This window comes from Radiomyces spectabilis (genome assembly GCF_025331425.1).
Source record: "Radiomyces spectabilis strain NRRL 2753 chromosome Unknown BYT42scaffold_18, whole genome shotgun sequence".
NCBI lineage: Eukaryota > Fungi > Mucoromycota > Mucoromycetes > Mucorales > Radiomycetaceae > Radiomyces > Radiomyces spectabilis.
The window spans coordinates 545,661-571,885 of NW_026251943.1; the positions used below are offsets into that span (position 1 = coordinate 545,661).

General features: G+C 43.7%; 10 protein-coding genes across 10 annotated transcripts; 6 read left to right on the forward strand and 4 right to left on the reverse strand.

Moving 5' to 3' along the window:
* Window positions 1–36: 36 nt before the first annotated feature.
* On the reverse strand, window positions 37–2,192 carry BYT42DRAFT_541119 (methylenetetrahydrofolate reductase-domain-containing protein; the record flags this gene model as incomplete). The annotated part of the gene is made up of 5 exons (XM_051565553.1): window positions 2,068–2,192; window positions 1,805–2,008; window positions 1,060–1,693; window positions 453–982; window positions 37–375 (listed from the first exon to the last, which is right to left on the reverse strand). The coding sequence occupies exons 1-5, from the start codon at window positions 2,152–2,154 to the stop codon at window positions 37–39; spliced, it is 1,794 nt and encodes a 597-aa protein (XP_051418483.1). The 5' UTR covers window positions 2,155–2,192.
* Window positions 2,193–2,515: 323 nt separating this feature from the next.
* BYT42DRAFT_589705 (uncharacterized protein) lies at window positions 2,516–3,395 on the forward strand. The gene has a single exon (XM_051570410.1). The coding sequence runs from the start codon at window positions 2,651–2,653 to the stop codon at window positions 3,134–3,136; it is 486 nt and encodes a 161-aa protein (XP_051418484.1). The 5' UTR covers window positions 2,516–2,650; the 3' UTR covers window positions 3,137–3,395.
* Window positions 3,396–7,317: 3,922 nt separating this feature from the next.
* On the forward strand, window positions 7,318–8,219 carry BYT42DRAFT_618754 (uncharacterized protein; the record flags this gene model as incomplete). The annotated part of the gene is made up of 5 exons (XM_051572328.1): window positions 7,318–7,394; window positions 7,510–7,603; window positions 7,667–7,809; window positions 7,853–7,957; window positions 8,012–8,219. The coding sequence occupies 5 exons, from the start codon at window positions 7,318–7,320 to the stop codon at window positions 8,217–8,219; spliced, it is 627 nt and encodes a 208-aa protein (XP_051418485.1).
* Window positions 8,220–8,920: 701 nt separating this feature from the next.
* BYT42DRAFT_589710 (uncharacterized protein) lies at window positions 8,921–10,167 on the forward strand. The gene is made up of 4 exons (XM_051570411.1): window positions 8,921–9,108; window positions 9,182–9,357; window positions 9,440–9,578; window positions 9,646–10,167. The coding sequence occupies exons 1-4, from the start codon at window positions 8,951–8,953 to the stop codon at window positions 10,049–10,051; spliced, it is 879 nt and encodes a 292-aa protein (XP_051418486.1). The 5' UTR covers window positions 8,921–8,950; the 3' UTR covers window positions 10,052–10,167.
* Window positions 10,168–11,522: 1,355 nt separating this feature from the next.
* Window positions 11,523–12,634, reverse strand: BYT42DRAFT_161910 (uncharacterized protein). Its single transcript, XM_051562329.1, has 2 exons — window positions 12,422–12,634; window positions 11,523–12,334 (listed from the first exon to the last, which is right to left on the reverse strand). The coding sequence occupies exons 1-2, from the start codon at window positions 12,462–12,464 to the stop codon at window positions 11,655–11,657; spliced, it is 723 nt and encodes a 240-aa protein (XP_051418487.1). The 5' UTR covers window positions 12,465–12,634; the 3' UTR covers window positions 11,523–11,654.
* Window positions 12,635–12,978: 344 nt separating this feature from the next.
* Window positions 12,979–17,704, forward strand: BYT42DRAFT_589720 (nuclear export factor CRM1). The gene is made up of 18 exons (XM_051570412.1): window positions 12,979–13,099; window positions 13,193–13,294; window positions 13,366–13,438; window positions 13,525–13,631; window positions 13,718–13,833; window positions 13,902–14,136; window positions 14,219–14,369; window positions 14,444–14,541; window positions 14,622–14,744; window positions 14,826–15,170; window positions 15,240–15,677; window positions 15,750–15,854; window positions 15,929–16,142; window positions 16,209–16,438; window positions 16,503–16,650; window positions 16,732–16,962; window positions 17,037–17,211; window positions 17,296–17,704. The coding sequence occupies exons 1-18, from the start codon at window positions 13,007–13,009 to the stop codon at window positions 17,534–17,536; spliced, it is 3,225 nt and encodes a 1,074-aa protein (XP_051418488.1). The 5' UTR covers window positions 12,979–13,006; the 3' UTR covers window positions 17,537–17,704.
* A 49-nt stretch (window positions 17,705–17,753) lies between these two features.
* Window positions 17,754–19,279, forward strand: BYT42DRAFT_589723 (Mob1/phocein). Its single transcript, XM_051570413.1, has 6 exons — window positions 17,754–17,911; window positions 17,993–18,156; window positions 18,215–18,341; window positions 18,416–18,495; window positions 18,556–18,667; window positions 18,724–19,279. The coding sequence occupies exons 1-6, from the start codon at window positions 17,846–17,848 to the stop codon at window positions 18,976–18,978; spliced, it is 804 nt and encodes a 267-aa protein (XP_051418489.1). The 5' UTR covers window positions 17,754–17,845; the 3' UTR covers window positions 18,979–19,279.
* Window positions 19,280–19,319: 40 nt separating this feature from the next.
* On the reverse strand, window positions 19,320–22,222 carry BYT42DRAFT_589726 (Metallo-dependent phosphatase-like protein). The gene is made up of 10 exons (XM_051570414.1): window positions 21,866–22,222; window positions 21,733–21,783; window positions 21,582–21,651; window positions 21,381–21,505; window positions 21,205–21,295; window positions 20,610–21,106; window positions 20,336–20,532; window positions 20,165–20,278; window positions 20,007–20,100; window positions 19,320–19,947 (listed from the first exon to the last, which is right to left on the reverse strand). Exons 1-10 carry the CDS (start codon window positions 22,139–22,141, stop codon window positions 19,591–19,593), a joined length of 1,872 nt encoding a protein of 623 aa, XP_051418490.1. The 5' UTR covers window positions 22,142–22,222; the 3' UTR covers window positions 19,320–19,590.
* Window positions 22,223–22,236: 14 nt separating this feature from the next.
* BYT42DRAFT_589729 (uncharacterized protein) lies at window positions 22,237–25,564 on the reverse strand. The gene is made up of 15 exons (XM_051570415.1): window positions 25,512–25,564; window positions 25,350–25,450; window positions 25,111–25,295; window positions 24,972–25,048; window positions 24,806–24,889; window positions 24,647–24,743; window positions 24,494–24,585; window positions 24,048–24,433; window positions 23,852–23,981; window positions 23,644–23,791; window positions 23,357–23,587; window positions 23,086–23,290; window positions 22,929–23,021; window positions 22,719–22,865; window positions 22,237–22,643 (listed from the first exon to the last, which is right to left on the reverse strand). The coding sequence occupies exons 1-15, from the start codon at window positions 25,532–25,534 to the stop codon at window positions 22,522–22,524; spliced, it is 2,121 nt and encodes a 706-aa protein (XP_051418491.1). The 5' UTR covers window positions 25,535–25,564; the 3' UTR covers window positions 22,237–22,521.
* Window positions 25,565–25,664: 100 nt separating this feature from the next.
* On the forward strand, window positions 25,665–26,105 carry BYT42DRAFT_589730 (uncharacterized protein). Its single transcript, XM_051570416.1, has one exon. The coding sequence runs from the start codon at window positions 25,760–25,762 to the stop codon at window positions 26,078–26,080; it is 321 nt and encodes a 106-aa protein (XP_051418492.1). The 5' UTR covers window positions 25,665–25,759; the 3' UTR covers window positions 26,081–26,105.
* The last annotated feature ends 120 nt before the right edge of the window (window positions 26,106–26,225 follow it).

Genomic DNA, 26,225 nt, shown 5'->3' on the forward strand with positions numbered 1-26,225 from the left:
AAATAAAAATTTCGCTGTTGCTGCAGATCCATGCGATTACAAAAGGTGTTCCTCTTTTAGTTCATGCAACTTTTGCGCTATGATACCATCGATTTCAAAATCAAACAAATCCCAAATGCCTTTGGTGTTGGGAAAATCATTGTGAACAATGTTCATCAAATACCATTCGTTACCGATAGTATTCAGTAGTTGATACGAAGCGCTCTGACGGTCGTAAATCTGAGCCCATTCGTGCCATAATGCAAATGCTTCATCTTTCCATGTATCAAAGGCTGTTGCATCCACCATGGTCGGTTGGATCACTTCTTTCCCGGGAAAGATTCCCCACGTCACCACATTCGGTGTCTCTGTCTTTGTGTTCCTTCGCCAATCTCCCTGCCATCCAAACAAGCGGTTAATCAATACTCACGAAAGGATAGAGAAAAGTCTCCTGAATACCCGATGAACCGTACCTGTTGATTGACGGCATAATATGTGAAAGAGGATGGGGACATTTTGATTTTATCAATCAGTTTATCCAGCATGGACGGAGATACGAAGAACTCTAGGTACGCTTTTTGATACACATAGCCGTCTTTGGGGCCCCAGCCGTAGCGCGGATCGTCACTTTTCGCTCCATTGACCGCAGGTTGGGAGTTGATGGTCAAGTAGCCCAGCAAGTTCAGAGCGGCTAACCGTTGACGAATGGTATCACTTTCGGCGGCCAATGATTCTTGACTCCACGGTGTCATGTGAAGCGACCCTTGACAGTACCGAGCAAATAGAACGGCCACATCATCGATTCGATACGGTTCTCCCCACCACATGCGACATTGTTCCGGAGAATACTTTAAACTTACCCCCCAGCCGCTTTCCTGTTCACCAAAAGCAGCGGAAGAAGCGTTTCCCCATCGTCCGTTTGGAAACTCGTCCCACGATTCAATTTGTCTGTAATGCTGTATCTTATTCATCCAAACATTGTGGTGCGCCGCATTATCGCATACTTGGTGAGGGCGGTTCTGACATGTGAAAGAACAGTGAGTGAGCCGGGATCATGCAATGATGTGAGCGCAAACGGACTTACGGATTTCCAGAAAGAGGTACCTCTTTCTTCGAGAAGTGGTACGAGGCGCAGCTTTTCAAGAATAAGACGGGAACTTTTTTCAAGGTTAAAGGTAAAAATATGGAAGCCTGGTATCCCTGTTTCTCTGAGCTCCTCGATAAAACGAACGGCCAGATCAACACCATATTCCTTGACGAGGTAATCGTCGTTTTTGATGGGTTCTAAAGCATCCCATATCCGTTGCGGCACATGATTTTGGTTGAGAGCGACAATCCGCTGCAGGCCGTGATAATTCTGGATGGGAAAAATGCCAGGCAAAATAGGGCAATCAATTCCAATCTCGCGGCAACGCTTGACAAAATCGATGTAAAAGCAGGGATCAAAGAAAAGTTGCGTAATGACAAAGTCAGCGCCAGCGTTCACTTTATCACGAAGACGACGTAAATCGTCTTGTCTATCCGGGTTATCGGGATGTCCTTCAGGATGACCCGCTACAGCAATACAAAAATAATCACCATAGCTCTTTCGAATATACCGAACCAAATCCTCTGCATGTTCAAGAGCATCCTCGCCTCGTGCCCCGGGAGACCGATCTTTGGGTGGATCGCCCCGAAGTGCCAAGATATTTCGACACCCACCCTCTTTCGCTGCCTACCGTAGACCGAACACAGGCGAAAATTAACGGCGACGAAAAATAAAATACATAATATGCAGCTCTAATTCAGAATATTGGTGATTATGAAAAAAAAAAAGGCGTTTTACCTTGAGTGCCGTGTCAATCTTGTCCAGTGACATATTGGTACATGTCAAGTGCATCATGGTTTCCAGTCCATACACCGATTGAGCTGTCGTCACAATATCCACTGTCAGTTCGGCGGTGGAACCACCGGCACCCCATGTCACATCAATAAATTCAGGCCCCAAAGTCTGCATTCGTTCTATACGCTCGTACAGATTATGTAAGCCCTGGAATTACCGAAATGATCAGCGGTCATGTTGTGGTTCGCGTCTTTTCTTTACATTACCACCGATGTCTTGGGTGGAAAGTACTCAAAAGACCAGAAAAATCTGTCTTCCCGTTGGGCTTGGTGTATTTTATCGATGATCTTCATATGAAGCGACTACTTTGACTGAGAAAATCGCGGTGAAGCAATAACGGTCATGCGACCTTTATTTTCTGCATGAATCAAAAATGTCGTTGAACTTTCAACCACCGCCCGCTCCCATCATTCACCATGACTTTCCTAATGGCCTTGTTGCATAACCCCACCAAGCAATCACCGAATGATATCATATAATGAAAGAGAACCATATTCTCGATTTAAAAGAAGATTCCTCTTCAAAAAAGAAGTCGCCAGCACCCCCCGTTTTGAATCGGCATCGGTGATCATGTGGAAAGACTTCCCAAAATGCTCTGATATTCTCGTGGTCTGGCAAATTAGAGGATCAATGACCACCGGTTCAGGATCTTTTTCACCAGATATCTACGTACTTTCAACTTTCCCTCACGGTACTCTCCAATATAATTCAATGCATTAGAACTTAGCCTTAGAGGAAAGTCCCCTATAATTCAGGTAGGTCCATATTTAATCCACGGAATACACCCTCATGCAATGTACAAACTGCATCACCTCGATGGAACGATCCACAAAGGTACCACTCACGGAAATCAATTACGCATATACAACCCCCAATGTTGAATACCCATTTCGTTACTATACCGTTCTATTTCGCCACTACTTCGCTATCATGTTAACTCTCAAGCATCCCATGAACTCCTGCACACTTTTCCCTCTCTTGACCAACGAACATCTTCATCTGGAGCCTCAAAAGCTACAAGAAGTCGAGGATAATGGTGTCCACATAAAGGCTAAAGCAGAAATGGATAAACTTAAAGATGACCTCCGGGACAGCTACAAGGCCTATGGACGAGACCTACTTTGCACAATGGACAAACGGATTCTGAAGCAGAATCCGCGAGGTGCGAAACGAAGTCGAAAACCTAGGCGGAATCGAGCCGTTGGGAAGATCAGCGAATGGCAATTCAGCAGCCATAGCTCACGATTCCAGTTCTTTGAGAACTTCGAAGAATGAAGAAGCCTGGGACAAGCTTGATCGCCCTCCCAGAATGTGTTGAGAAAATTCTCATCCTGCGGTTTGCGGTCCGTCGGTGCCTGAATTTTTCCTGTTCCCCTTTTTCTCGTTTTTCCCCTTTTACCTTTTTCGCCATTTTGCCCTTTTTGCCTTTCTCGTTTTGTTTGTTCACTTTCTGAATTTCAATCTTCCGCTCTTTGCACTTCGCGTGCATACTTTAATTATTCGCCTAAATAGACCAATCGCATATATATAGACCGATATTCTTCTTCTTTGAATAAAACAGAATTATAATTCACTTTAGTCTCTTACTACCTTTTATTCTCCTCATCCAATTTCGTACACATAACAGAAGTATTCCTTGATGTTAGATTTTTTTGACATTTTGTGATCTCATCAATTCTCTGTGCGTTTCTGACCACCCTTCGATTTGAGATAAACGTTAAGTATATCTAGTGCTCGATCAGGAGCTTTGGGCCTACCCGGCTGTCGTCGTATGGTTATGTGAGTTTATCGACGATCCCGTTCTGGTCTCTTTCGCTCTTAAAGACTTCTCGGTCCGGTGCCAAGGTGGTCCAGCAATCCCGCTCGTTTTCTGTCTCTGAAATTTACAATTTCCACCTTTCGCCCTCTGCACAAAGATTACAGGACCACCTAGTGGCTCTGTTCGTAAATTTGGAATGACAATTTCTGGTAAGGATATCGGAGGCCGATGACGTTGTCGATGTATTCTCTCAAGCATTCTTACCAGTCAGTGTTTTCTGTCATGCCTTAGTTCTGGTGCTTTTTTCAATGCCCTCACCACTTTTAGAATTCAGCATATAAATAATCTCACTGTCAACAAAATAATGGACAGCATCTGTTTCACTCCCAATCTCTAACTGAAAGGCGACCACAGTTCTCCCCAAGGGTCATCTGAAATATAACGTTGCCAGTCAGATGACATTCGAGGGTATCGTCCGTAGGGTAAGAGTTTTTTAAGGCGCGCAAAATTTGCGACGAGTTTTTATTCGTAACCACGTCCTAAGGGGATGTGGAGGGAATGAGGCGAAGAAAAACTACTTTAAGAGAAAGGTAGCTGTAATTCAGCGATTCGTCGAGTGATCAACTTATGGATGCGGTTGATTACCTCGCCAGGGTTGAAGGTTTTGTGACGGAAGATAAAGGCCCAGTGAGCCGACCAAATCCCGTGAAGGATGGCCTCAATGATTATAACACTCTTACAGTTTGGAGGATCCTAGGAAAATCGAGCTCATAAAGAGCCTTGAGAATCTGTGTTTCAGTGACTGGGAGGAGCAGTAGATCAGGCCATACACTTTCCCAAACGACTCGTTTAGAGGGACATTGGTATATAAAGTGAATGAGAGTGTCGATCAAAATCGTGCAGATGGGGCACTGGCCTGTAAGATGGACGTCTGGAAGCACTCGGTGAAGGAAGGTGCGACAAGGCAGTTTCAAATAGAGAATTCGGTACCACAAGTTGCGGGTCAATGAGATCAAAGAGAGAGACCACAATCAGGCCCAGGACGTCGAGCTGTGGTAGAGGTCGCATGGGGGCAACTGGCAGCCAGAACCTGACGGCGAAGCATTATCGGATGTAATCAGGACGACGGTCTTCACTCTGTCTGTTTTCAACTTCCGGAGCACCTTCGGCATTAGTTTCCAAGGTGGATGGAGACAAAGGCCTGTCTTTATTCATTGTTGTTTCCATGCGTTCTTGGCTTCCGCTTGTGGATCTGGATGTAGGCTTCAAAATCTGCGTAACTGTGTATTCGCTCTCGTCGCAAAAGCGTCCAGTTTGAGGGGACCCCACATGTCTTGAATCTTCGTGAAAAATCCCCGAGGGAGTTCCCACTCGTGAAGGGGCTTCTTTTGTCGCCTCAGTTTGTCGGCTTTGATATGCTGAATCCCTGGGACGTGTTGGTAGAGGACGTGAAGCTGATATGAGGCGATCACTTCTTGAATCCTCAATGTGAGTTCTTGCAGCAATGGGGAGGCTGTGATACTATCTGAGTATATAATGATCATCTCCCCTGCGAACTCTTTTGCGTAGAGTTGTAGGCAAAAAGTATGGTCTTCAGTTCCCTCACATTGATCGATAGGTATTCTTCTTGGGTATCCAATATGTTGCTGTCTCGACGTGTAGAGATGCTACTCCCCAACCCGTGTCTGAAGCGTCGACATATCTCTATTTTGCTCTCCTTCGGTTGTTCTGACCATGTTATTGATATTTCATTGAGGATCCGTGCTTGTTGAAGCCACCATGTCAGTTCCTTCCTGCTCTCCTGAGTCAACCGGTATGTCTTTTCCCAGTTTTGGTGCTGTTGGCGAAGACCCTTGGCAAAGTCCCTCTGAATATATCTCACATGTAATAGTGCCTTGCCTCTTGCCAGAATCATCGAATGAGCGGACTGACATTCACATGAGGCTACAAGTTAAAATCGTCTGACAATTCCAGCACCAACAATAACAGACAATTGCGCGCGCTGACTAAAAAAAATTAAGCTGTCCTGATGTAACGCGTCAGGTTTGTGTGTCCGCCGTCGCGTAACGAAGCAGATTTCAGGTGGTTGCATGTCGAAATAAAGCTGCCATCCATAGTTTAATAAAAATACCATAAGAAACCGTTTGTATATGAGACAAAATACAAATCGGGTAACAAAATAAAGTGTTGTACTCACTGTGCTGCTGGATGAGTGCAATGCGAAAATTTGAACTGGCTCAGCTTTGACTGACGTGAATGACCCGAACCGACCCGACCCGGTAAGCAATGGTTGACTTTTTTGCACTCTGTCATGTTCTTTGTTATCCTGACGCTGGTGCTGGAATGTATCACAGATCCTGCGACGTTGAGTGACGTGGACCAGAAAATAGACGGCAAGCAATTACTAATTCGAGTTACAAAACCAAGAAGGACAGTTCGATATTGATATAATAGTAAAAAATGTTCAACCCGTCGCGCTTTTATGTTCCTATGTTTTTCGATGTTTTCAAGAGCCACTCATAAACAACTGCTTGTTCAAAGCATTATCGGAGGTTGCCAGCCGGATGCGAAGCTGGCGGAAACTTGATAAAACGTCGAAAACTATAAAGAAAAACCCAAAAGGCTGACAGCATGCAATGGTCACAAACCATCAATTTATTCAAAGCATCACCACGAAATTGTCAATCCATGGGAAAAATAAAATAAAAGACACATTCGATCAGGCATCCGGCATAAAATTTTCATTCTTTCTTTGTTCTTGTCTCCTCACATTGTTATGCGTACCAGTCACCGGTCATCCAGCAGCCGATACTACAGCATGCCAGTGTTGCATTCCAACTTGATCAGTTACATATCCGGCAGGGACATAACCAATCCGACCTCTCTCGTTTGACATGAAATACATCTTCTGGATATCCCTCTTATCGGAACTCGCCTTTAGAAACGGCCACTCAGGAATTATATGAATACTTGTCAGTGTTCATCGTGGATCCTGCTTTTTCGGCCTCGTTAACATCTTGGTCTTTACACCCATGGGGACAAGTCACGGGAGATATTGGAACTCACTCTGCTAGTCCTCCAATCAACAAGAACCGAAAATGAATCGAATCCGATAGGGCGAGAAGCACTGCTCGAAAGCGTGTCCATGCGCGTATTGAAGCGCTTTCGGTTGAGGATATCTTTAGAGAGATATCAACTTGAGCCCTATTGATCACAATCATTCTGATATCATTACAATCTTTCCTATCCAAACATTGCGATCCAGTATATCAGACTGTCCCAGAAATCATCTTGTTGAAAAAGAGAATGAAAGGGCAAGGTGCGTAATACGTTGAATACTAGAAGAGAAAATAGCACGACTAACAGAACAATAAAAGTTTGTCAAAGTTGTAGCCAACAAAGACCTAGAGACGCACGCCGTCGATATTGTCAGCACAACAGTAAGACAACCTTAAATTCGCTTGTGCATAGTGATCTCCATTCTCATGGCTTACAAAGATAGAAGGAAGCGCACAAGAGAAGAACAGCAAGAAAAAGAACGACGCGAACAAAATGCGCAACACTGTAACAAGCACACCGTTGAAAGGCATCTACGATGTGGACAACAATCCACACTCTACCAGTCGCAGCTTTTGGGGCGCATATCGTGAGTCATTCATCGATAAATAGTTGTCGGAGGGGCTCCAAGGCCGCTACCATGCGATTGGTGGTCAAGATCCGCTTGGCAAAAGTTCTGCATCTGCCCCAGATGCCGCTCACCGCTTCCGTCCTGAGGTAAACGGGCCGGCAGCTTGGTGCGAGAAGTTGGCGTCGAATCTATGCTCTTCGCTAATTACTACCCGTTGCATCCCTTGGAAGATCCCAGGAATCAATTTCCGGTTTATTCTAGACAAGTTGATGGTGGTACATCTTTGCTGACGACGTTGTCAAACGTTTTAAGACCAGAGCGAAGCTTTTTTGCCCGAGTTCGAATGGTTTTACTGGTAAAATTCAGGAACAAGAAAGTATATGTAGGGTTCCATTATTGACTAATGTGACTGGAATAGGGTCTCGATCACTGTCAAGCATGGAAGCTTGCTGGATATAATTACAATTGCATGACCCCGACGCCAATCGACTCGCCCAATAATATAGAGCGAACCCCTGCCGTGGGTATCGTGGTTTCTGCCACTTTCCAAAGGTCGCCCAAGTACCGTTAGTTGCCGTTGAAGTGCCAGCTGGGATCCTGTCAGAGGTGGTTTACCTGGAATCTCGGAGATGGATCGCTCGGTATTGATGAAAGCCGAGCATCAAGGTCTGCTCGTTGTTGTACCTTTAAATGAAGCGTACACATCAAAGTAAGTTCGTGTTACACATTCACAATGCCAAAATCTGACTTTCCTCGTTCAAAGGTGTGCCAACAAGAGCCAGGAGAGAACACTGCAGCCTGTTCGTGACGATGAAAACGAGGAACTACATTCCATCTTGGTCTGCAAAGAGGCATCTTGCAAGACAATGTGGAAGCATGATGTCGTCGCGAGCAAGAACATTTACCAAATGACCGCCAGTATCGCATCAGGCGAAGGGCGGCCTGAAATATTCCAACATGCGCCGTTGTAAAGGCGGTTGCAGTTGACGGTAAGATCCTCTCAATGTTTATTTTGGTACCTGATCAAATGTCTGACTTTTATTCAATCCGCACTTTCCTCAACTCTGCTTTGTCTGCCAAGTAAGTTTAGTGAAAAAGACCCTGTTTACTGATTGGCGTTTTTTTAGTTCGTGAACATTACGCAAATTACAGAAAAGAACCCTGTAATCGAACGCGTGAGGTGATTTTCAGAATGAAACTTCACCATTCAGTTTGAGACATTGCTGCAGCCAATAAAGATACTCTACTAAAAACGGAAACCCCGACTTCCCGCCCCACATTTTTTTGCAGATTTACCCCGCTTCCCCGGAATACAGCGGGCGTCTGTCAAAAACAATAACAACAAGGGATCTTCCAAATACCACGCAGTCCATTGACACAAGAACAATAATAATGAACTCCAACGATGACAGTATGTGCGGGTCTTCGTTTTTCCACCTCCATCATGAGATACTTCTTTATGTCATATGATTCCTTCACAACAACTTCCCACTGGATTTGCTGCCAATAGTGAACTCGAAACATCATACCATTCGGGTGCCAACGGTCGCTCTTTGCTTATATAAACAGCTCATCGTGAGAAAAAAAAACAAGTCATCGGTGTTTAATCTGCGCACCGCGGCTCAACTGTCTCTTATAAAAATGACGCTCGTTCGGCCCATGTGCAACCACCACCCTTTTTTACCCTTTCTTTCGTTGAACCATGTTGACTGATATCAATAACGTGCCTATTGACCAAGCCTTGAAGGAGCAAGGATATGTCATTGTTGACAATCTGATCCCTGAAGACCAGTTTGAAAAGTTAAAGGAAGCATGTGACCGTGTGGTGAAGAGGGCAAGAGATGGTGATTGGAAGTATCGGTAAGTCGACCCTTATTTCCTCACAGTGCAGCGGACCCTTGAGCTTATATTTATCTTTTCTTTTTTCTTTTAGCCGCTTGGTAGGCACACAGTTCCCCCCATGGACCGAAGGTACCGACGTCTGGGGTGTGCAGCATTTGATCCATCCTGACTTGCAAGAACCCATTTTCTTGCAATGGTATGGCTCGGAAAAGCTCATGGCGGCCGTATGCCAGCTGCTCCACACCAAGCCCGAAGATCTCCAAATGGGTAATGTATTGGAGAGAATTAGGGACTGATTGGCCAACAGTAGCATCGAGAAAAGCTAATGATTGATGTGGGATTTATGTAGAATTGTTCAACCTTCTCATTAACCCTCAGGATTCCGACTTTGACTTGACATGGCATCGTGACGCTATTCCTGCTGAAACATCGGAGGAAGTAGAAAAGGAAAAGCTCACCATCCCTCACTATGGCACCCAGTGGAACACGTAAGTTGGTGATAAGACATTGCCAGGGGTTACTGGGATATTAATTGTTGCATGTGTTGTGGTGTAGTGCTTTGTATGAGGACGCGTGTTTGTACGTTGTGCCCAATTCGCACCGTCGTGTACGAACGGCTGAAGAGCGTGATGTGACCATTAACGATCCAAAGAGCCACAACATGCCCGGTCAATTGCAGGTACGCTTGAAACCTGGTCAGACGGTATTCTATGACAACAACATCTTGCATCGTGCTGCCTACGTCTGCACGAGCAAGAGAGCAACTTTGCATGCTTCCATGGGTACCATTGAAGGTGGTCACCATCGTGCCGCCACCATCTTCCAGCACGGCCTGGACTGGATGACCGACGATCGCTTCGTCCAAAGCATTCCTGATTCCCTGAAAAAGCCATATGCCAACGTCCGAGCCATGGCTCAAAAAGCTGGTCTCGAAAAAATGGAAACCAAGCCCATCCATTAAAAACCCTCCCCGCACCGGCTGCCCCCTCTCGTCCCCCTCAAAAAAAGAAGCGAAGAAATACAAATGTAAAATACAACCAAAAACCTACGATTAAGTTAATAAAAATGATTTATTTTATCCACAACGTTTTGCTCAAGGCCACCGTTGAAAACGGAATTTTTTCCTCTTGACCATCAATTATTACACTCATATGTCTGGTGTTACGGTAATGAGAAATCAGCATAAAATTTGAAGCAACAGAGGTGTTATTTTGAGATGAAGCATAAGGTGCGAGGGACTTTGGCATTAATCATTTCTGCATATTGAGAGCGCTTGTGAAGCTTTCGCTTTTTTTCTTCTTATTTCCTTCTTTCTTTATCATCATTCGCTCTTGGCCATCAGCTCACAACAAGCTGACATATAGTAATTTCCAGATATGATACATCACCTTTTCTCCTTTGCCTCTTCCACTACCGTTATTCGCATGCATTCATAGACCTGCAGAAGAATTTTGCTATTATTTGATTTTATTTCGGCCGTCCCTTTCGCTTGGCGACAGACTTTAGTCATTTTAAAGGGGGATTGACTGAATACGCCTTATGTGATTACAGTGTTTGATTTGCGATAATTAATGCGAGTTTTGAATGGTAGCTTTTTTCGCATAATGAACGAATTGACCGGATGGTCCACTGGCACACAATCCATATTTTTTGCCTCGTATCTTCGTCGCTGCCCACTGATGAACTTAAATGCAACCTTCGTTTAAAGAGGAAACACATGTTCTGCTCATCGTAATTTGATTTGGTCCTGGTTCAGCTTATGTGTTTGCATAGTAGTACTTATTTTACATTTATGTTGTGACTAGTCGATTTCAATGGAAATCGAGTTGGTGTGACGGGAATTCTGTATAAAAAGTTGAATCGACGGCGGAAAAGCGGATTGTCTCTCCTGCCAAACTTGACCAACCCTCTCATTGGTTTCCCGGCATTCTCGCTTGCCAAATTTGCAGAATGATGTGGAACAGAGATATGAACGCAGCAAAAAAAACATTTACAACTTCGCTTATAACGCCATGTATGGCGAGAGTCATTCCTGCTGCGTTCACTCGGGAACCGTTTATATTATGTATCGCCGTCTCGCACACGGTTTTTTCTTTTCTTTGGGAAGAAATTTATATATATACAGTCTTTGTTGTACTATAAATAAAATGAACATTATACAGATCGCGTAGTTTGTCTTGAAGGAGACATAGTGGGAAATCGAATGGCAGAAAAACAGTCAAAAGTTGTAATCAAGTTCACCTTCGGAGCTCTAAAAAAGCATTCGTTCATTAAATCTCTCATCGCACACTACACGAATTTGAATGGGCGACTTTTTTTTTTCTCACTTACATCTTCATCTGGTCTACAGGTAGCAATCAGCATAAAAGAGAAAGACAAAGGATTGGATTAGTAATCAATATATTAGGGCAATACTATTTGACTTACATATCTCCGAGAACGGTTTGAAGTTCTCTGACGCGTTCTCGCAAGGTATTTTTGGTATCGACGAGTTGCCGTATATAGTCGGCCGCTGCGGTGCAACCCTACCGTTAAGACAGTTTTGCTGATTAGGTAATGACAAATCACTTACATTTTTGCAAAATCAAAGATTCGCTGCGATGACAATGACTCAGCGATGGAACAATATCCACAAGCTGATCAAACCCGATCCGGATATTAGCACGCCGTTTTTGTTCGGATGCAATATGATTCGCTTTTTTTTGCTCTTCCGTCAGTAATTCATGCGGTGGTTTACGCCCTCGCCCTGGTCGCGAGGCGACGGCGGAGTCTTCTTTGGTATTCCGTGAATGATCGGTCGCCGACGAGGTCGAACTTGATCCTGACAGTTTACGAGGACGTGAGCTGTTGTCATCGGTTTCAATGCCTCGATATTTCCGCTGATCTTGCTTTGATTTGTCACTCCCCGTTCGTCTCTTTTTTGAATGGGTATGATCCGTGACAGGTAATGGACGAATTTGCTGTTGACTGTAAGTGGCATTTTGATTGAAAGGAGATGATAGCAAAACAGGGGTAGGCGAATCTAACAACACGGACTGGTTCAAAAAAGCCCATGTATATTTGCGTCGGTGGAAATGAGTTGACTCACTTGGAGGACGAGAGGGACGTCGAAAAGCTTCGTTGTTGGGTGGAGAATCCATGTCGTCGTCTTTATCCAGGCCATCCAAAAACGTTTGAAGCTGTTTCTGCTCTGCATCCGAAAACAAACTATTGTTCATATCACTGTAGCCGTTTTGTGGTGGACCTATGTTTTCAGTTTTAATGTATTCTAGTACAGCCACGGTGCCTGCCATTCAGGGAATGAAGGTTATTTTTCTTTTTTCTCATTTACCATGAGGTTGCAATTGAGAGATGGAAGGAGAATCTGTTCGCATAAGGACGGACGGGATGACTAAGGTAGGAAGTACCAGCGATGAGGTCTTCTTTTTTTTTATCAAAGAGGGGGGGAAAGAGGGTGAAAAGTGAAGACAAAAGAGAAAACAAAATGTCTTGTTAAATCTTGCTTTCCTTTTGAAAAAGAAAAAACATGAAAAGCATGTGAAAAACAAAGGGATAGGTTACACATAAATCACTGCATTTGAACCCACTTTTCATTGGTTTGTCACGGCCTGCAGACAACATCAACTTTGTTTTTTTTTTCTCTTTCCTTTTCATCAAGGTGCAACTTGCACTATCATTTCTTCGGTTCTATTTGATTATTGTAACCTTTTTTCCCCCTCAATTTATCCGGATAGTGCTACGGTTCCAAAATCGACGAGTTTCTACGACGAGCTCTTCCGCCCTCGTTTTTTATTGGTCCGTCATTGGCGTGACGAAACATTCGGTCGTGACTCGCTTTCCGCGTTCAAAAAGGGACAATGCATTTTCGGGTTCAACACACAGGGTCAAGACTCTATCACTCTTTTTTTTTCTATCCATGGCAGAGAGTATTCTAGATTTCAGCAAAGAACTCGACGTTGCGCTGTTGGACCAAGTGGTTATGACCTTCTTCGGAGGATCGGGTCAAGAGGTAAAGGATGCCTACCTTCTTTATTGTTTCATGATCGATCCATTCAGCTTACCCATACCTTGACTTTCTGATGGTTTTCTTTTCCTTCTACAGCAACAATTGGCCCAACAGTTGTTGACTCAATTTCAAGATCATGAAGAAGCATGGACACGTGTAGACGGAATTCTCGAGCGCTCCAATGTTCCTCAAACCAAAGTAAGGATTTCACCATTTGTCTCAAAATCCAGGAAACATGGCTAAACGCGTGTCTTGTTTTTCCATTCTAGTTCATTGCTCTTCAGATTTTGGAAAAATTCATTCAAACAAGGTGGAACACACTCAATGCCGATAGCCGCAATGGTATTTCTTTGCTATTACTCTTTGTTTTTCCGTGGTTTCCCACGGCCAGTTCATTCATGGTTGCTAATTTCTTTCTTCCTTTTTAGCTATCCGTTACTTCATTGTGAATGTGATTGTCAAAGTTTCTTCTGATGAGCAATCGCTCGTCAAGGAACGCACTTATATCAACAAGTTAAATATGGTTTTGGTGCAGGTAAAAGCCTCAAAAAGCTGATTCTATTTTCATATCCGCAGTCAATGTTCCATGACAAACACGTCTTCTTTTTTTTTTCTTTTTAGATTCTTAAACAAGAGTGGCCACGAAATTGGCCTCAATTTATCCCAGAAATCCTCGCTTCCAGTCAAACCAATCTTGCCCTGTGTGAAAACAACATGGCAATTCTCAAATTATTGAGGTATAATTTGCTTTCTTGTCACCGTGAAAAACTCGATTGAATAACATTGGGTTTTATGGCGGGTTTAGTGAGGAGATTTTCGATTATTCAGCAGAGCAGATGACCCAATCAAAGACATCCAACCTCCGAAATCAAATGTGTGGCGAGTTTTCTGATATTTACCAGCTGTGCACTCAAGTCCTTGAGAAGGCTACCAAACCCAGCTTGATCAAAGCGACCTTGGAAACCCTGCTCCGATTCTTGAGTTGGGTCCCGCTCGGATATGTCTTTGAAACTGATCTCATTGACACGCTCCGCAGCAGAGTAAGTGTTTTCAAAAAAAAACAAAGAGAGCACCATACCCACGGATCGCGTTTATTCACCTCCCAATTTTCTCTTTTGCCAGTTTTTTGAAGTGCCTCAATTCCGTAACATTACCTTGAAGTGTTTGACGGAAATCGGCAGCTTAAATGTCGACAACCAGTACGGTGACAAGCTTGTGTCCTTGTTCACCAATGTAATGACCGCTATCAACACAATGATCCCTCCCAATACTGGTAAGTCAGGCACATATTCCCACCGATTTGACGAAACTCTGATTGTTTCATGGGTTGTCCAATCTTTTTTAAAGACATTGCCGATGTCTATGAAAACAGTAGTGATGATGACCAAGAATTTGTTCAAAACTTGGCCATCTTTTTGACCAGCTTTTTAACCGCTCATGTCAAGGTAATGTTTGAATCCCGGCCTTATTCCCGGAATAAGACGGATGGATGAATGCATGAAATTTATTTTTGGTACTTTTACAGATCATTGAACAGTCACCTGCCAACCACGGTTTGCTGGTCAATGCACATTACTATCTAGTCAAAGTATCTCGCGTTGAAGATCGCGAAGTATTCAAGATCTGTCTCGAATATTGGGCTCAGCTGGTAAGTGAAAAGAAAAAAAGGATACACAAGAAAAGACTGGATCCTGTATGCGATGTCGTGCTCACTCCCTGTGTCCGAAAGGTCCAAGAATTGTTTGAAGAAGTTCGTGCTATGCCTCCGATGGAGTCGCCATTGCTTGATCTGTCGGTTCCTGGTGGTGGTCCCTTGGGTAATGCCGGTTACCGTCCTCGAAAAGTATTGTATGTGGATGTCTTGTCCAATCTACGTGTGGTCATGATCGAACGTATGGTGAAACCCGAGGAAGTCTTGGTGGTGGAAAATGATGAAGGTGAAATTGTGCGTGAATTTGTCAAGGAGAGTGACACCATTGTGCTATACAAGAGCATGAAGGAAGTCTTGGTCTACTTGACCAATCTCGATGTGGCCGACACGGAAGAAATCATGACGACAAAGCTCGCCAAACAGGTAACATATATGCCTTCTTTTTTTTATGTGCGTGAAACAATTTTTTGACATCAATTTCCGGGGACACAGATGGATGGAAGTGAATGGTCGTGGCAAAACCTCAATAAGTTATGCTGGGCTATTGGTTCCATTTCCGGTGCGATGAATGAAGACACCGAGAAGCGATTTTTGGTCACCGTCATTAAAGAGTTGCTCAGTTTGTGTGAAATGAAACGCGGTAAAGATAACAAGGCGGTGGTTGCTTCGAATATCATGTATACCGTCGGTCAGTACCCTCGTTTCTTGAAAGCGCATTGGAAATTCCTCAAGACCGTGGTCAACAAATTGTTCGAATTCATGCACGAATCGCACGAAGGTGTACAGGACATGGCCTGTGATACGTTTATCAAGATTGCCCAAAAGTGCAAGCGCCACTTTGTTGTACAACAAACCGGCGAAGTCAGACCTTTCATTGATGAAATACTGGAAAGTATCGATCGTATCACTTCCGATCTTGTTCCTCAACAGGTAAAAAATAAAAATGCTTTTGATCGAAGGGCGTGTAGCGATAAACAGAGTGTGTTCTGACCTTGATTGTAGATCCATACTTTCTATGAAGCTGTTGGTTACATGATTTCCGCTCAATCCAACAAGCCGGCTCAGGAAAGATTGATGGAGAACTACATGGCATTACCAAATACGGCAGTAAGTTGCATGAATTTAGCGTGATTATCCTTTCAGGGTATTGATCCTTTGTCTTTTTGTCTTTTTTTTCTTAGTGGAATGTCATTATGAGTGAAGCGAATCAAAATGTCAATGTGTTGGATAATGCGAATGAAATCAAGATTCTTGCCAACGTGTTGAAGACCAACGTCGCCGGCTGTCGATCGGTTGGTCCTGCATTCATCATTCAGCTGAGCAAAATTTATGCCGAGCTGTTGACATTGTATCGCTATGTTGGCAAGCTGGTATCACAGAATGTGGCAGAACAAGGTATGTATCGTTCTTCTTTTTCAATAGCGTAGGTGGACCATGGCTGATAAAAATTTGAAAACGTAGGTGTGATTGCGACAAAGACACCGAAGGTGCGAGGTTTAAGAACGATCAAGAAAGAAATCTTGAAATTGATCGATTGCTACGTGGAATGTGCCGAAGATTTGGATGCCGTGAACAACAATATGGTCGGACCCTTCTTTGAGGCTGTTCTTTCCGATTACAATTCGTCGATCGATATCGCCCGAGATGCCGAAGTATTAAACGTCTTGGCCACCGTGGTCAACAAACTGGGAGTAAGTTGTGGCACCATCAATCTTTCTTATGGGTTGCTCATGAACTATGTGTCTTGTTCTCTAGTCCCTGATGACCCCACGTGTCCCCGCCATTTTGGAAGCGACGTTCGAGACGACGTTGAACATGATTACCAAAGACTTTGCAGAATTCCCTGAACATCGTACAGGATTCTACAACTTGCTTCGAGCGATTAACCAACAATGCTTCCCAGGTAACTAACATGTGAAGCTTTGTATTGCAGCTCATCCCACTAACGTGAATGCGACTTGGTTTTTTTTTCTCAACGATTTAGCTTTATTGGAACTGGCCCCCGGTCAATTTAAGCTGATCATTGACAGTATTGTTTGGGGTTTCAAACATACCATGCGTGACATTGCAGACATTGGCCTTCAAATTTGCAAAGAGCTTATTGATAACATTAGCCGGACCGATCCTTCCATTGCCGGTGCATTTTACCAGTCATACTATCTCAGCATTCTTCAGGATATCTTTTTTGTCTTGACCGATCGTGATCACAAGAGCGGTACGTCCACAGTAGATATTTCAGATACTTGGAAAACAACTGGATCCTTATTCTGCTTTCTTCTTGGTGATTAGGTTTCAAGGGCCAAACTGAGATTCTGGCACAATTATTCCATTTGGTCAGCAGTAACCAGATCCAGGTGCCATTATACGAACCATCCCAGGTCTCGGATCCTAACATGAGCAACGTACAATTCTTGGAAGGTTATGTCAGTGCATTACTTCAAAATGCCTTCCCACATCTGCAAAGGTAGGCTAATAACTGGAACTGTTTGATATTGTCCGATTTAGTCATGGATTCATTGGTTTTTTCTTTTTTCATTTTATTTCATAGTGTGCAAATCAATTATTTTGTCAGCGCCATGTTACGTTACAACAGCCAACCTGCGAAATTCAAGTTGGAAGTACGTGATTTCTTGATTCAGCTCAAGGAATTCGCAGGCGAGAATGCAGAACTGTACCTGGAAGAAAAGGAGGCAGAATTAGAAGCCATGCGAAAGGCAGAAAGAGAAAAGGCGCTGAGTGTTCCCGGTATGCTGAAGCCTTCCGAAATGGATGAAGATGAGGATCTTTAAAATACACTTTGATCCCACCCCAACCATCCCATTTCCCTCCCAATGGGTAACACTTGTTCTCCCTCACTAGCACACTCTCAAAAAAAAAAGTTGAAAAAAAAATTCACTTACTAAAGCAATTTGATCTATCAAGATAAAAAATAAAGGAAATATTTCATTTTCAAGCTCAAACTATGGCTGTTAGGAGGAAGAGGTCCCCCTTTTTTTGCGTGACTTGTTTCGAACGCATAACGGATTTTGTATGCCGCGCCCTATTCGGCTGTTGTACATCCCTTTCGGCATCTGGTTGACATTTTTGCTTATTCCAACATGACCGAGGTGAGCGAGCCGGAATGCCGTACGTTGCGTCGTCTATACCGTGGCACTCGAGTAGAGGTAGAGTGACTACTAAATTGTCAAATGTCTGACTGTTGCATGTTAACCAGTCTATGTGCCTGTGTGCTGGGGGAAACAAAGTCCGCTTATGCTTGGCCTTTTGAACGGTTGGATGAATTGGATTCATCCTTCAATGTCCAAGAGTACTTGCAGCAGCTGATTCGACAGGATAAAAATAATATTGACCTACTTATTGCGGTTCCAGAGAGTGTGGACCAAGAAATATGGCAATACGAACATCTTCGGTAACGAGTTTGCGAATCAGCAGAATAAGGACAAAAGTTGACGTTTTTTGACTTGCAGACAAGTGTGTCTCGAACTCAATCTTTTGGTGGTCAATTTGGAAACTGAATGCACGAAAGAAATATGTCCAGAAATGAAAGCCGACGGATGGTTGTATCTATGCGCAGCGCATCCAGGCACGCAATCAGTACGTTTTCACATGCTTGGGCTCCGATCCCTTGATTGAAACCACACTCACTTTTTTTCTGCCCCTGCGACCAGTGTTCAGCTATCGATTACACCATTCATACCTTGGACGGTGCCGCCAACTTGTTAAATAACTCTAAATACTTTCCTAGTCGGTAAAGTTGGAGATTACCAAGCACATACAAGGCAAATTGTACTAAATCGTTCGTATCTAGGATACACGTGCCTCCCCATTCACTGAAACAGTTTCAAGCCATTGCTCGGCGATTATACCGTATTTTTGCTCACGCTTACTTCCATCATCGAGAGATATATGAAGATTTCGAGGTGAGATCTCCTTGATCTTGTGTCCCAGCCTAATGTATTCACTGATTCCGTTACAGAACGATACTGCACTGTATGCTCGATTTCTAAGACTTTCGCAAACCTACAATCTTATTCAGCCTAGTCAGATTAATATACCACAACATGAATCGAACCTAGAAAACGATGATATTCCACGAAATACCGATGCAGGACCCCGTCAACATCTCGATTCTAGTGGATCAGAGTCCAAAAACAACAAACCTGAAATAAGCAACGACGAAGATGATGATGACCAAAGTATTGCCAGTGCGATTCACATCAACGACGAATAGTTCTGCGGCCATTTTTGTCCATGATTTATTTAGCCACGCCAACTTTTACCGGATCTTTTTTTTTCACAATACTTCGTAACCAACGCGCACTGCATTATCTTGCAGCGTTTAAAAAGACTCTGTTCCATCTAATTATGCATCGTGGGTCTAATAATAATACCTATTTTGTTTTTTCGTGGTATCATTTGCCAGCGCGCATATCACACAATAGATTCTCATCATGTTTTCCAGCAAAAGACAATGGTAATATAGTAGTGAAGGCGCTTCTCTCTTTTGAAGTATGGTCTGGATGACTTTCCTCTTTTCATGTTCGGCAAAATCGAACTCATTGGGCCAGGGCATGCTGATAAACAAAACTTTATAATCATTTACAAGGAATTGAGAAAGATAGGTCATTACAAAACACAATGACTTTTTCAAAATACAGGAGTAAAATAGAGATACAGGGAAGAGGGAGGGAAGTGGGATCAAAGCAGATGAACACAGGAATGGAAAAAGATAAATAAGAAAAGGCAGGTGCAAGTTAAATAATAGAGAACAAGGAGAATATCCACAGGGTACGTATCTAAACGATGTCATGTCTTGATAGCGAGAATGTACGTGGTGAGTAGCCTAATGCTGACGTCTCATTGACCGGATACTCTGCAGATTGATGGCACAGGGGTGCACTTCTTGCAATTGCCATGGAACGGATTTTCCAAAAATATCAGATTCAAAATCACATCGCAGTTCCGACTTGCCCGCACGAATGCCACAAATCGCCTTTTCTCGACATTCATCATCGCATTCGACATGTTGCGGAGCCGATTTGCTGCGGAAGCGCCAGTATTTGTCGAACACAGACTTATCGTTTTCCATATCCACAGTGACGTTATGCCACCATTCAGGAGAAAGCGGAGAAGTCGGTGAAGGTAGTTGAGCATTGGATGAATTGAATGCTTCTCTTGCAGAATATTCTGCGTGCCAATTCTGCGCAATAATGTAAGTCAAGGCAAAGTTTGAATCAAAAAGCAGATGAGCATATTTACCGGTCCACTGGTCCAGGTATGGGCTTGATCCAGATCGGCGATATAAGTGATGGAATCGACCACTTCAAATGTCTCCGTATCAATTTTATAGATTCTATATATCAAAGAGGTCAACGGCACAGCTCTTGGCATGTCATTTGTCCGACCGAACAACTCACCTGAATCCAGGATTGAGATCAAGGAACGGTGTAATGGACGGCGCCACATACGCAGTAGAGATGGCTTCGCTGGCATTGCCTCGACCACCGCGGTAAAATATCTGAAGTTCGTCCCTATAATGTGGCCATAAATAAACTCGGTTTCATGACGCGCATCGGTTGAGCACTTACTTGTGTGTATGCCCAAAGAATTGACCTGCAATGACGTGCGGGGCATAACGTTCGACGATTTGATGATAATAGTTGGAGTAATCATGGAAGCAAGTACTATCGCCTGGTGCAATGTGTCCGATAATCCACACACGTTCGCCCTCATCTTCAGCTTCCTGGAGTTGTTCGATCAACCACGCAAAGACTCCATTAGGGTCCTGTGCAGCGGAGGTGGTTAGATGAGTCAAACAAACAACATCACGAAAACAAGGAAAACGAATGAAGTCTGTCCTACCTTTTCCATGGGATGTTCATACAACCACCAATTTAGGGTATAACAAAAGTTGGTATTGAGACTGATCAATTTCAGTCCTTTGACGGGCCGGGCCACGTAACTTCCTGCATTCTCTTCTACGTCTTGTTGCGTGAGCCAGCCTTTCCAGCTTTCAGACAAACTCTTGTACAACCAAAGGAGCTTCAAGTATTCGCGCTTTTCTTCAATGGGGATCTTGGATGTCTTGAGAGGGAAAATGTTGGTCGGCGCCGACTCATGGTTGCCCACCGCAGGATACAGCATGGAATTCAGTAGATGCGGCGAATCAAAATGCGCATGCAGTAATTGATACGATCCATCCTGGATCATCTGGGTTTTGAGGAACGGCAACGTCGACCATACCTCATGGGGTGGTACGTCACCTGTCAAAATACCAAATGATATGTCAGGTGCCACACTGGGGATAAATTCCAAAAGCGATTCTATCAATGTCAAAGGCGTATCGCAACTGTATTCACCTACACAAAGAAGGTCAGCTTTCTACTCAACATCACTCATTTTCTCTGGCCCATAATTGTTGGATAGAGGGGCGACGATGTCTTGTTATTCAACTTACCCCACATGGATGCAGGTCGTGTGATATTGGAGTAATCTGTATACGCCGAACGGCAGCAAAAAGGCTTGTCGCATACAGCTTCGGATCCGGGCTACGTCGTCATCAAAGAAAAAAAAAAAAGATAAAAATGAGTTTGCAAAGGAAACATGGAAGAATGCGGTGCTTCAACGTCATACAGTGTATTCGGGATCAACATGCCAATCGCTCAGTTGGAGTACGGTGAAGGTCTTGCCGAGCGATTTTTTGGTCTGGATCACGTCTGGCTTGGTTTTTGGAAAAGCGACGGTCCACGGTTCAATGTCTGACAGACAAAAGAGAAATATCATTAAGCGTCCTAAACGAAACCATGGCCTAAAAAGGATGTGGTGCAACCCTACCTGGATATGGGCATGAATTTAACACAGCAGCGCACATGAGATGTCCGTCACGCCCAGATACCGTCATCGTCTAACATACATAAAATTCATTAACATTATCCAATGCAAATGGAAAAAAAAAAGAACCCATCTGCAGGGATCTCCTTCTTACTTTGAGCACTTTGCGAAAAATTGGAGCCTGTTCTTCGACGACGCCTTTGCACTACATAAAAAGCATAGAATAGGACAACAGTGAGACAAACCGGGGGTGACAACAAGAGGTTGACAGCTAGAAAACGACATACGACATCAGGATCTACGTTACTCATTCGGTTGCAAACTCTTGTCAATGCCGCGATCAAAAGGCCTTCCGACATGTACGAAAGGTTCTTGACAATTTGCAACATTGAAATACAGCTACTGCAAGAACTGGTTATGGATTCGGCATGGAGTAATTCGTCGGCCACTGAAACCAAATGATCTTGCATGGCTACTTCTGGAGGACTAAAGACATGCTGAAAGTGGGCAGACGATAGTCCAAGCGATACACAGACAGTAGCTATTAGTGCTGACAGACGCATCGCTTATAACTGGGTTGTTAAACGTTAGCGGGGGCAGGAAAATAAAGCAAAAGGGAAAAAATACAAAAAAAAAGAAGAAAAAATAGGAAACAAGAGCCAAATTATCCGGCTTCAGCTCAGCATCGACATTTAGGATTTTTCCTTCATCACCATGACTTATCATGCGAATGGTATCTTTTTTTTTAAAAAAAAAATCATCACATGCCGTTCAGGGGGCAAATGATGATGTTGGTTTTATCTCAGTGATTATTATGGAGCTAAATCGCATATGTAAGGGACAACGGAATAATGACCACCCAATCTGTCACAATTAACGCTGGTATCACATCAACACCGTTCGGACATGTCTCTCATGACATGAATGTTAATGTTTGTTGTGACTATGAAATAAGATGCAGAGTGCAAGAAAGGATGCCTTCACCATCCTTGCCGACGGCCTGCGCTGATACCATGGTGATGGCGGGAGATTCCGTGAGGTAATGCGATAATTCCATATCGAGAGCTGACATTGAAAAACCGGTCAATGAAAAAAAAAAAATCGGATTTCCTTTACAAGAAAATTTTATATCCAACGTACCTTGTCTCACACTGTTTTCTGCAACTTGTTCGATATAAAATAATCGCATCGACAAGACCGACGACCATGATTGGTCGCAAAGACGTAAGCTCTCATTTAACCCACCAACCAGATCCTTGACAATTTCCTCAACCGAAATGGACGATTCTATATTAACATTCGCCTGTCATCAGTATCATGTTACATCCCCTCAGAACAAGCACAACTCACTTTTCGAGGATAGCGTGGCAGTCACCATCGTTGCACGATATTTGCCTTGCAATCGTAACTCCACCATCGAGTTATCATTATCTATCCGCTTATCTATTGAAACCAATTAGACCTAATAAAATCAAGGCGGATCATCCAATTAACTAGAAAAATTTACCCGTTGCATATACGCCAAGTTGCGCGAGGTTATTTGTGGAAATTTTGTTATCATTCGAATCGTTATCTGTATCGTCGTCGTCGTCATCATTGTCGCCATAAAGTGCCTGTGGCGGATCTGCATACAGGATGACTTGCCATTCAACCATGGCGCTTTTCGGTAATCCCGATACAGCCACATATACAGTAGGTGGGTTGGTTCCATCCTTGAAATGACAGATACGGACCTTAGATAATGCTTTACGTTGCTCCTACCATGTTATGTCACTTACTTCCATATAAGCTTTGAAGCCGGCTTCGGCCAGAGGAAGAAATTCGGGACGACTGACGTAGCAGTAACACAGCATGATTTGGGTTTTGAGTGATAGCTTGAGTGTGGTGACGATGGATTCGAGATTTCGTAGTGACAGTGATGCTTCCTCTGCAAATGATCGTGGTTCAGGTAGACGGAGCGATGATGGTTCCAAACCGATTTGACCAGCAACAAAGACATGATCCGAGACCTTGTTTTCCATTAAAAAAATGGACAAGATGGCCGCATCCAATATTATCTACTTACCACCACACTCTGCGAATACGGTCCAATGTTGGCCGGCGCCCAATAAGAGATACCTTGAACGTGCATCGTTTCCCTTGGGACGCCTTTGGCCGCCGTTACATCGATCTGTAATTGGGCAGGTTTGCATAACTGCGTGGCCACAAGTGCCCTATGAACAATGTTTTAACTTAATACTGAGCTTGTCATCGGCCATCATGGTTAAACCTACCGCGGCGGGGGGTTGATACCGAAGAATTTGTTATACAAAGCATTGACATGTTGGAAATGTTGCATATCAGCCACGAGGACATTCACCATAACAACATCACGCCAGTCAAGACCGGCAGCACGCAATTTATCTAAGAAGGAGCATATTGGCTTAAAAGAACGCTTCATACAGCTTGATTAAAATGCCGAGTTTATACCTTGTACTGCTGTCATGCATGCTTTGGTCTCCTCTTGGATATCCGCAAAAATGTGTGATGCATCGTGATCATAAGCTGTTGTGCCGGCAATAGAATAAAACGGTGCTCGTTCACGTACATCGTGCAGTGAATGAATGTCGTCCGAGGATTCAGTAGTCTGTGCATCGATCTCCTTGAGCCGGCCCTTTTCTTTTAATGGCATGTTCTGGACGGCGGACTTGACGGTTTCATAATCTGGCCACGCCTTCCAATCTTGAACCGTTACATTTTCCGGATGGGCTTGTCTCTCTTCTGCTGTCTTTTCTACCACAGAGCATCTCAGGAACCGCAGATACGCTACAGGAGCAAAAGCGTCATCGGAATGCACAATCGTTTCGGTTTCTTCACTATCAAAGAATGGATCAATCGCGGCAAGCGGGTTGATTAGATGAAATCATGCTACGTACACAGAGATTCTTTTTTTAAAAAGAGGACAATCAATGGTGAATGTTTCGTACTCTCCACCTTCGCCGCAGATATGCAAATCGTACTTTTCATTCTAATCCAAAATAAGGATATTACTTCACTTGTGTTGTCCATCGTATTGAGCGTTGCTTTACCATGGCGCAAAGCATCGGAAACATCTGTCCGATGGACTTCCCCAAATGGACAGGCTTCAACCCCATCGCAGCCACTTTGATCAAGATGGCATTGACCCTGATAGCATATAATCTCAGTACCATGCCACCAATGAACCGACCCATAAATATATAACCTACCCTGCACTGGCCATTTCTGCCAATAATTCCTTTTGGTCGCGTTGCCATAAATAAGCGAGCGACGTTAAACCTAAACGATTGCATCTGCATTGAAAAGAAAAAAAAATTGTCAAGCATGCTGTTTGATCGCTTGCAAAACGTCAGGATAGACGTGGTTCCCACTTACACATGCTCGACGCGGACGCGCTGATAGTTGGAAAGGATTGCTCCGACAGAGACACCGCGTACTTCAGGATGATGATTCTAAAGATAAAAATATAAATGATACGTGCTCACCAGCAAATGTGAAAATCGCCAATGCATACCAAAACATCTTTTAAAAGAAGATACAAATCTTCGGTTTCGTCACATTCTGTCTCAACATAGTCCGATCCTTGCAGCAGGGATTCCCCTAGGATTTCCCGTCGATACAGTGGAACATCCATGCAATCCGAATAAAAATGGATGGCATCGTGGCCGACGGTTTGGTACATGAAACTGTCGAGTTCATCTGCACGCCATCGTTAGCTTTTTGCATTGACGGTCCTATTACCAATGACCATACCCTTGCCCGATTGAGCTGGCGGTTTAAGGTTCGCCAAAGCTACAATTTCATGTCCGTTGGCGACGCATTGCATCATGTTGTAGCAGCTGTCTTTGCCGCCACTGTGGATAATCGCATATGAGTTACAATCCACTCCCAAAGTTCTCTCGGCGACATAACTACCTAACAAGCGCCACGATCTTCATGTTGCCCAAAATTGATCACTTGGCTTCCCTAGATCGGCATCTTTTTTAGGCTTTTTCGACTTTTTTTTTTTTTTTCTAATTCGGACTGCGAAGTTTCACTGTTGCCAAAGACCATAGAGCATGTCATCCATTTGAGATTATCAAGAAGTATTTACAGATTTATTGAACCATGATAGATGCACAAAAAGCTATTCATCCTATATATATTGTCCATCGTTGTAATATATGTATGTAAAATATTGGTTTTCCTTTCAGATCAGCCAATCCATTTTACTGAGTGGGCTGTTGAGTACCGAATCGTTCAGCGCGTCTTTGGGTGTCTTCGTTGGCTCTTGCAGCAAGGGAACCTTCTTCACCAGTGTTACCCTGGGCCTTGATCTTTTCAGTCATTTCGTTGGACTGCAACTTGTCGGTACCAGTGGGGTTGTTTCCACCGGAGGTTTCGTCGATCTTGACTTCTTCCTGCTTGTTGGGAGAGAAAGCTTGAGTGAATGCGTCGGCAGCGTTTCTAAGCATATTGATTTTAGATGTGTTGTTGAAGATTAACATGGTCATATATTCCCCAATATGCCCTTATATAATGTTTTTAGAACTCTGGTTTCTCATCTATCATGATGACTGAGGCCTGATATCATAGTCTTTAACTCCGACATCGACAAACTCATTAGGCTATGCCGATTGGCTCTATCCA